This window comes from Aplidium turbinatum, chromosome 2 (genome assembly GCF_918807975.1).
Source record: "Aplidium turbinatum chromosome 2, kaAplTurb1.1, whole genome shotgun sequence".
In the NCBI taxonomy this organism is placed as follows: Eukaryota; Metazoa; Chordata; class Ascidiacea; order Aplousobranchia; family Polyclinidae; genus Aplidium; species Aplidium turbinatum.
The window spans coordinates 53,965,647-53,975,706 of NC_137473.1; the positions used below are offsets into that span (position 1 = coordinate 53,965,647).

Genomic DNA, 10,060 nt, shown 5'->3' on the forward strand with positions numbered 1-10,060 from the left:
AAAGAGTTGTCAATCACAAGGAGCTATACCTCGCAGTAGCAGTACTATAGCCACCCTCCCTACTAACACGGCGGTCCATCGTTTATTGGACATCATTCTGCAATATCTACATTTCATGCTGTACTTCTGAACATTACAGTAATACATGATATTGCTTTGTCATATCTGACCGACATGACATAAGAGGAGACGCACGTGCAAACCTATTCGGCTTGGTAAAACAAGCACGCACAATGCGGCTTTACTTTGCGATTACCTGCAGCGGCGAAGTTTTTCAGCCTGCAGAAGCCGTCGCAAGACAGCTCCAATACAAGAAGATCTCTGCTTCTTCAGCTTTAGAATCAATCACCATTCTCCACGAACGAGTCAAAAATCTCAGAAAAGATGAATCCGTTTCTCGTCGTCGTCGTGTGAGCGTAGGTGTGTACGTGTGTAGCGTAAGTGTAGTGTAGGTGTGTAGCGTAAGAGAGAGAGAGCCTCCAATCCGTTTCTAAGCTTATGGAAGTAGCGAACGTTTTTGCGTCTGTCAATAACCTAAAGACGCCAAAGGATCCCCGAGTGAGAAAAACTCCAGCAAGATTTCTAAACACAGAGAAATCGGATGCTTTGTCGTCTGCGGGAGAAGGAGCGTGGAAACGGCAATAAGGCCTACATCGAAGCCCTTGATTTGGTTCAGATTGAGCTTGATCGAAGATCGACCAGGCGGATCTGCTTACAGTAGCCAACAGAGAGAAGGCAGGGGCGCCGGAAGCGGGGGGGCAGGGGGGGCGGTCGCCCCCCCCGCCCTCAATTTTTCGGCAGATGGAGGGGCAGGGGGGGCAATGGTGCCCTTTTAAATTCATGTAAGCTACTGCACATTTTGCAATATAACAATTTCTGCTATTCGCTTTTAGCCTAATTATAATCTTTCATTTTTGCCTCAAAATAATATATACGGCACAAAATTTTGCAACACAGTTAACAGGCCTTAAAACTCGTTTTTCTTTCGGAAGCCATCGTGGCCTACCGGGAACTCCTTTTCGGCGGCCAAATCTGCATGCTTATAGGCCAAAATACAAAATAAAAATAACGATAGCACAAGTAAATCGAATTAAACTTGAAACAATGCAAAAATGATCACTTAGCGTTGTTGAAGTCTGGGCCTTGGTGACGTATTACAATAGAATCGTTGCACCACGTAATAACTGCTTTATCGGGATTGTAATCCAGTACTGCGGGACTATCTAACGACACTCGCACGAGTGTCTCCAATGTGGCTGATTTTAAAGAAGTTCGCCACTCCCCTAGAATTCTGTTTAGCAACGAAAAATAACGTTCGACATGTGTTGACGATGACGGCAAGGTAATAAAATAAGTATTTCAATGATGTGAAGGACATTACTAAAAGAAGCATAATTTTTGCAAAATGTGATCAAAAAATGTTTTCGCCTCGGATGTCAACTAACCTAGTTCTCCTTCCTAACTAACCTAGTTCTCCTTTTTAATGTCCGACAACATCGAATCGACATAAAAACGACAATATTGCCAGCCGATGTAAATTAGCACTTCGGATTAAGACTTTGTTAAAATAAGCGTCGGGAATTACAATCAAGACTTACAGCGCTGGTGATCGCAGATGGGTTAGATATACTCTATCAATAACAAATATTCCCGCACAATGCAACAGTGGCGATTATGACGCGCTGACCTAATTTTGCGTCACTCTTTGATGCTACATATTTTCGACAGTTTATCCACGATCATTCTATTGCGAAATTAAATAATTGGCTAGAAGAGACCGGCGGCCAAACTTGGCCCATTGAGGAGGTAGAACCGGCGGTCATTCAAGCACTACTTAGCGGCCATGGCCGCAGGCTGCTTTAAGGCTTGACAGTAGGTTACATCATTATAACATAGCATAATGCCCTTCTTTGTATACCGGACACTTGTAGGCTATCATTAGACTACTCAGCACATAGTGAGCTGATATATTAGCATTGTCGCTATATCTTATCTTACAACTTGAAAAAAAATTGGCCTTTTAGTAAACAAAAGTGCCCTTTTTTCGTAATCTTGCCCCCCCAGTCAAAAATCGTTCCGGCGCCCCTGAGAGAAGGCCCTTCTGAGCTGTGCAAACAGTGAAGAAAGATCTGATACTGAGATCAGCTTACCCGATGCCATCAGAAAACATCGCCTACAAACGGAACTTACTTTGCTCAGCAATGTTATCTGGAAAATCCGCAAACTCCGTTCAAAAGGTTGCTGAGATACTATCGCAACTACACCCTCAAACACGAGACCTTTTCAAAGAAACGCGAAAATTCGTGGAGCTCTGCCTTTGCCTCCCGTTTTGAGCTGCATCATCAGAACGTTCTTTTTCTGCTCTAGACGCCTGAAAACGTGGTTGAGAAGCTCAATGACACAAAAAAGACTTACTCATCTTGCGTTGATGCATGTCCACCAAAACACTGTCGATGTCAAAGAACTCATGACACAGTTCATAGAGAAAACACTTGAGCAAAAATCAATCTTCGAAAGCGTGTGAAAGCTCATTTCCACAAACCGTTCTTTCCATATCACTTTCTAATTTGTTCGTTTTCATTTTAATTTCCTGAACAACAGCTTTGTTGTTGCCGCTCTTCATTTGTTGGCACTTTCACATAAAGGGGGTCTGGGGGGCGAAGCCCCCCAGAAGCTGACAGCACTACGGCAGCTTCATCCCCCCCTAGAGAAAAATAGTTCCCGCGCCACTGCTTGTGACCTTAAAAGTCTTTCACTTCCTTCCCCCTTCATTTCAATATGTAATGTACCAAAGTATTGTCGTGATATCTTGAGAAAAAACAAACCAATTGTTGTTGTTGATGACCTTTTACCGCTGTAGAATTAAAATGTGCATGTAGATTTGCGTTATTTTACGTTGCCTTTCCGTGTGCGCAACGCAGTGATCCTTTGACTGGCCATCTTGCTTGCTGTACTGCGCTGACGCAATGTGTTTTCAGTCCTGTTGTTGCTTATCTTAATCATTCCTAGTTCACATCAGCTCAGTAGCCGAGTGGTTTTGCCTTTGATGCTGGTAGATCTGAGATCGATTCCGAGTTAGAAACCGAAAACGTTAAAAACGGTACCGATTGTGTTTTTTCTTGTAGAACGCAGTGAGAAAAAGTCGTGTAATAATGTGATGGCATGTTAAACCAGATGTAAAATTGAAAATGAGATGCAATAGATTGAGTTTCGCTTTTTGCAGCATGATTGTTGCTTCGCAATGTAGATTTTAACGACCTGTTGTAGCCTGATGCCGCGAGTTCGCTGTGGTAGGCTAATAGCAAATTGCACTAGCTTTCGGAACACAGTTTCCTGGTCATGTGTTATGACTAATTTGTTATTCTTACACAAATGACGAAGTAGTCATTGCACATGCTGGCCCGTAACTAGGGGAGCGCAGGAGGGGAGAAGCCCCCTGCAAAAATGTTGCCCCTCAGGGAAAACGATGTTAGCCTAATTAGCTCTGTTTGCTAACTTTTCAGTTTTATACCCGATTTTCTTGCGTTGTTTAATTGTAAACATTGTGTGTTTAATGGAGTTGTCGAATGTTGAAATAAACAGACAGATTCGAGATTTATTGCTGGTTAGATCCAAAGTACACCAGTTTCCAACTGAGCTAAGCAGTGTGATAGCCGATCAGTCTCCAGAACACTGTGTAGTTGACTGCCACTAAGCGTTATTAAAGCACCGGACAACTACCTTGGCATTTGCGTTCTAGGTTAGGCCTACTGGTAGGCTTGCCATTTTTTAGAAATGCAAATCCTGGTCGCATATTGAAAACTGCAAATGAACTTAATGTAGGCTACCCTAATACAAACGAATTTAATGCAAGTGTAGCGATCCATTATTTCGTCATATAAGTTTCCCTTTCTTTTACTAAAGTGAACTACTTTAACTTAAATTTATTTCCTAGTGTTTCTGTAATTTTCTATGTAAACTGCTCCCGAAGTAAATAGAAAAAGGGGAACAGAAAATAAAATGATTTGTTCGCATTTGACGAGAGCTCAATCAGATCAAATCAAGCTGAGCTCAGTTCTGAAAAGATAAAATAGAGTATGTAGTAGTAGTAATGTAGTATGTAACAATTTGGACGACTTTTGAAATGTGAAAATTCGTAGGCTAACCTTTGTTTCGTTATTCTACAATGTTTAAATTCATTTTTGCTATAAACCTACAACATTATATGAACACCTTCTGATAGTGATAACTAAAAATTATAATTCGAATACCGGTAATAATTGTGTGGAAATTAGTTCATGGAGTCAGATAGCTAAATTAGATAAGTTAGATAGAATATTTATCAGGTAGTCAGACAGCCTTAATATTAAAATTCAAATATAAACACACATAAGACCTTAAATAAAATAAGCCTAAAATAATGAACACCTTTTGATAACTAAAAATTATAATTCGAATAACAATTGTGTGGAAATAGTTAACGGAGTCAGATAGCTAAATTAGATAAGTTAGATAGAATATTTATCAGGTAGTCAGACAGCCTTAATATTAAAATTTAAATATAAACACACATAAGACCTTAAATAAAATAGGCCTTAAATAAATATTACCACACAAGTAATTGCTGAAAATAACTTGAACGTTTCAGTAGGGAAGCAGCGTTGGAGAAAGCAGCAAAAACGTTCAAGTTCTTTTCAAGAGTGATATATTTTTCGTCCGACTCCACGGTCCACAGCCCTGGTAGCCTGTTTGGGAACACGTTACGTTTTATTTTTCTGATAAAATCTTTGTTCATAATATTTGAATTATTTGGCTTCACCAGCAAGCAGAAAAGTTTGTGCATTTCGTTCAATGCCCATTTTCTGAAAATCATTGAAATACTTTGTTTGGTTTCAAGACGTTAGTGTTGTCTGACAGTTTGACATTTCGCGTTTAAAAATCATAATCTGAGTGAGGTGAGGGGCAAAAGAAAAATTGGCTTGAACTGATAAATCGAAAGAGCAATATTTTTACTTTTTAACAGTGTTTATATTTTAACAAATCAAGATAAAAATGGTTGCTGACTGAACAGCTTGTAATTAATAGGCTACTTGTTGCAAAATTTCATCACTAGCAGTGGTGTAACAGAAGGAAGTAGGCCTAGGTGATGTAATTTTGCAACACGTTATCTCTAATAATGTTCTAGTAATGCAAATGGAAGATGCGTTTATTTGTGCAGCAGGCCTACAATGTTTATCTTAACGTCCGAAATCGATGACAACGTCGGTAGCCTACTAATGACAAATGATTGCGTTTTCAATTTCTGAGGTTTTAATCACGATTTTTGTGCACGAATTTGTAGATTTCTTCTAACCTGAAAAATTACCGAAATGATTTCTTTGTATAGTCAGATAAACAACGCCGCCATTTTTTTTTCTTTTTTTTTTCGGAAATTCAGAAACCGGAGGTTGCCACGCCCTTGGCAGAATAATCATTTGAATGAGAACAGCAGATGGCGAGGAAATGCTCTAAGGAAGTGGTTCCCAACCGGGGAGAAATTTGTCCCCAGGGAGGAATTTCAGAGGAGGAATTGCTACTGTAGATAAAATATTTTTTTAAGCTAGCATTGGTTTGGTTTTGAATCTTTGTCCTCGGACTGACGAAGCCTTGATAGGTTATTCTTGGTAGGCCTACAGTAGTTTTGCATACTTGTAGAGGCTCTTGACGCAGGGCCGGTTACCGAGATTGGCAGAGTGAAGTTTTTCCGATTTTTGAAGTGCGCCGCGTGATCTTGAGCCGGGCGCGTAACCACTGAGCTAACGGGGCGGATAAATTGGCTTTGTCATTGGCTTTGTCAATTAATGACTCCAGCTTACATACGGTATTGATTTATATTTGGCAAGTGAAGATATTTGTTTACGCAGGCAAGAAGGAAATCGTTGTATCCAACTAAAAAAAAAGAAACCTCGGACTTGCTCCGGATGTTGCATATTATATATCCACAACAAAGCAAATTTGGGAATTACATAGGCCAACTTTGAGAAAGTGAAATCAATATTTGTGAAGAAAATGAAACAAAAAACAACTTTCAAGTTTCAATTAACCTTTTATAGAACAATGTTTCAAATTTACAAAACGTTGTACTATTAAATATTCTGTGTTGGTTGCACCACACTTTTTAAAAAATAATTTTGAAAGTTTCTTTTTTAGGGCGGAGCGCAACGGGGTTAAGTGTATTGTATTATAAGCTACAGCATACCCACGATGGACGGTAATCTATTGGTGTCCTCGTCTATAGATTCTTTTTACTTTCAGCTGCGCGGCTGTGCGTGAACTTTATTGTTCGCTTTTTCACCGACAGCTTGGTTTCGTTGTGCTACGAAACAGCTTAATCCGCTCTCGGAATTTAGCTCTATATCGGCACCACAAACTTAAGTTGTTTCTGGTAGAACACAAGGGTCGACTTGCCTTCGCTGAGCAGATTTCTCTATTTCGGTACCACATAGGCTACCACATAAAAAAATAAAAATAAAAAAAAAATAAAAAAAAAAACATAGGCTTGCTTAAGGAAAGTAGGTGATAATAGGTTTGACACAAAAACTGTAGCCTAAGTGCAGTGGACAAAAATGTTACAAAAGGAGTGCGGTAGTCTGCAGATGAGGCCAAATAATTTCAAACACTTTAACAGCCTTCTTTTTTTCAAATATGATATGACTATTCTTGGGAGATTATTACATGCGTCATATTGGGTTGCACGTACAGGATGCCGCCATACGTCACTTGCCAATAAAGACAAAGATTTGGCTCAAACTTTACGTATACTCGTTGTTAAAGACCTTGTGTTTATTGTTTCCTGTAGTAACCTACGGTAGCTTTGTTTTACTGAAAGTCAGTTCATTTGTTAAAAACATGAAGAATATTGGAGTTGCTCTTGTCTTATGTCTTGCTTCTTTTACCGTCCATGGACAATTGACATGCAAGCAAGGAGTTGAGGCAGGAAATGGATTTCCAGGTGGAAGTGCTCTTCAATTCAATGATTTGACGTGTCCATCTACTGCTAACAATTGTGCAAGAGCAGAAGTCACCATTTCGATCGTGGGAACAGAATGTAAGATAAATTTGTTCATCTCGATAGCTCAGGTGGGGTATAGGTATGGGGTAGCTTGACTGTAAACGCGGTTGGGGTAGGATGACGTAAAGATGGTTTAACTCCCGGGGTGTGCGCTTGAGCAACGCATTTCCCTCTAGATTCAGCTGCACCCAGTGAATGGTAGGCTATAATTTACAGGCAGCCACGATGATGTTTTTTTCTTAAATAATATGCGGCCTAATTTGCTACGGCCTAATTTTCTACCTAATTGGAGAGCAGTCCTGAATGCGTTGCTCAAGCGTAGGCCTACACCTCGAGAGTCGAACTAGCGCCGCGTGATTTTGAGCCGGCGCGTAACCACTCAGCTAACGGGGCGGAGTTTGTCATAGGCCTACTGTTAGCAAATGAATAACAGTTTGGTAAAAAAAAATTAAAGTGACATTTTTCCATCGTTGATTGTTCAGTCCAGTTGTTTTATTTCTGACCTACACAACGAAAACAATACACGTCAACGAAGCAGAGGTCTAAAAAAAGGGGAAAGCGATTGTAGGCTGCTTGATTGTGTTGCAAATCAATGATGTTGTTTCAGATGGATTGACTGTTGGAAGCTGCGTCCCAGAAAATGAATGTGCCAGTTTTTGTGACCCATCAGGAGCGTTATCTCAGATATCAGGATTTGGAACAATAGAGTAAGAAAGGAGAGATTTTTTTAGTGTTTCATTTAAAAGCATGTTCATGACTACGCATAAGTTTTGATGTCTAGGCTATCAACACATAGCTAGTAAGTAGGCCTATAGCCTATTGACTGTAATAAATAGGCTACTACAATCAGTACCTACAAATAATAGTAGCCTATTTGCTAGAGCCTATATATCTACAGTATTAAAATTTTATATCACATGTTTCTTTTTTCATTCAATTTTCTATTGCAGCAAGAAAAAAAACTATTATTTTGTTTAGCTTCCTGTTTTGTTTGAGAGTGCCACTGCTGGAGGAGTAGGCTAAGCCAATAACTTTTGGGTAAAGCGATTCATAAGTAGGCAACACAATATTGTCAGAATAAACTTCCAAGAAGACTTTCTCAGTCCGAAATAAAGTTGTGCAATCAAATCAATCAAGTAAGTGCAAGGTGAAACAGATAATTACTAAATAAAATGACTTGCGTTTTTTTGGTGACTATACCTACTAGGTTACCTACTGATGTTAATAATAATACCCAGTTTAAACGATCACTTTATTTATCAAATACCTGGTGCACATGCAGTCTCTGTAGGCTATTTAAAGAAAATTAGCCTACTGCTGAAAAAGCGCTTGGTGTAATGTTATTGCTAAAGCCTTATCCTTTGAGCTTTCTTTGTCAACACGAGTGTTTTATGGATTCTGACTTTAAAGCTACCATACTCTCGGTGCAGTAGAAGAAGTGGGCTAAATTGTAAACCGTAGGCCTAAGTCCTGTTATGCATCAAACAGCCACTACCGTACACTTTTTGTTATTCAAATTACGCAAAGCATATAATAGGCTTAGCCGCGTTTGAAGCGAAATAAATTGTGAGGTTTCTGTGCCACACTGAAAAATTGCGGAATGTGCCTCTAACCACTTGCACAATGTACAATGTACATGCTTGAACGGGTCTTCTTCATCGTGTGTCACACGGCCGTAGCCCAGAGCATCACGCAAGCTCTTGCTCTATCATTGAACTCGACCAAATCCTGTGCAGAGCACCTTTCTTTTAGGTGCTCTGTACAGGTGAATGTAAACAGGTAATGTAAAGTAAATAAGTAAATAGGTAATGTACAGGTAATGTAAATAGGTGACTAATTCGCGCAGGCTTACCAGTGGAATGGAGACTAAAGTCGGAAAAGAAACTTTAAAACCTTCTGGAGTTTTTTTTTAATTCCATGTTCTATTGGAGTCAGCCTAGTTCGGCTCACTGATGGATTGGCTCCAAAACATTGAAGCTTCATTCGTTATACGGCAGTTTGCAAGGAATTTATTTTGATTCAAGTCAAATTAAAGAAAGGTTGAACATTTTGTGTCAATACAGAAAAAAAATGTAGGCTACTTTTGTACTAAGCACAAATAAGCCTAAAAATATTCAGCAAATGATTTTGAAGTCACATCAAAATGATTCAACTTACAACACAATTTTCTTTCAAAATAAACCAAGACCAAGTTTCAAACTAAAATGTACATTAGCCTACCGTAGCCTATAATGGAACCTTTGTTCTGAACTAAAAATTTCATGCAGCTTTAGTTAAGACAGAATCTATTGCCTAACATTGAACAAATTTAACTAAAGTGTTTTGTTCAATGTTCAATGTTAACCAAAGTGTTTTCATCTTTTTAGTTCTTGCGTGGAAGCTTGCTGCAAAACTGACAACTGCAATTCTCAAACCGTGGCGGAGATAAACGCCGCCGCCAATGTAGGTGGAAATGGAAATGTACCTGTGTCCAGCGTTCTCACAATGATGGTCCTCACTCTGTCAGCTCTCGCTGCTCTTCTTTTGTAATAAAGAGCATTGAAATGGAGAATGCTTGATATAATTTATAAAATATTGTAGGCCTACCGACTACCGTGTAGGCAACTAAAATAACTGTTGCTTTAGTTTATAGTGCAGAAGTTCTAAAACCGTGTGCCGCAGCACACAGATGTGCCGTTATAGAGAGTCGTAACTTCGTAAGTGTGCCACGAAAGCCTGATGATTTCAACGTTGCAACCGTAAGCGCAAACTTTCGAGGTGTCAAGTTAGTTTAGAATAGAGTTTAGGATTATAGTATACTTGTTTTCGTTTTGCAGTAGGCTACAATTAACTGCAAAATGCTTGACGATCGAACTACCGCACGAAGTAAAAATTTCTCGTTACTGATGCATGCCACCAGCTTGAAAGTGGCAACCTCAGAGCAACTGTTCCAATTAAGCATGGTTAGCTCGTTACAGCTAAGACACACCGCATGTGCTAATCGATTTTGATACACTGACACTGATGAAAAGCAAGCCTAGATCTTTCAAA

General features: G+C 39.4%; 1 protein-coding gene across 1 annotated transcript; it reads left to right on the forward strand.

The window, feature by feature from the left end:
* The first annotated feature begins 6,797 nt into the window (after positions 1–6,797).
* On the forward strand, positions 6,798–9,595 carry LOC145765361 (uncharacterized). The gene is made up of 3 exons (XM_082577170.1): positions 6,798–7,066; positions 7,638–7,737; positions 9,397–9,595. The coding sequence occupies exons 1-3, from the start codon at positions 6,868–6,870 to the stop codon at positions 9,557–9,559; spliced, it is 462 nt and encodes a 153-aa protein (XP_082433296.1). The 5' UTR covers positions 6,798–6,867; the 3' UTR covers positions 9,560–9,595.
* The last annotated feature ends 465 nt before the right edge of the window (positions 9,596–10,060 follow it).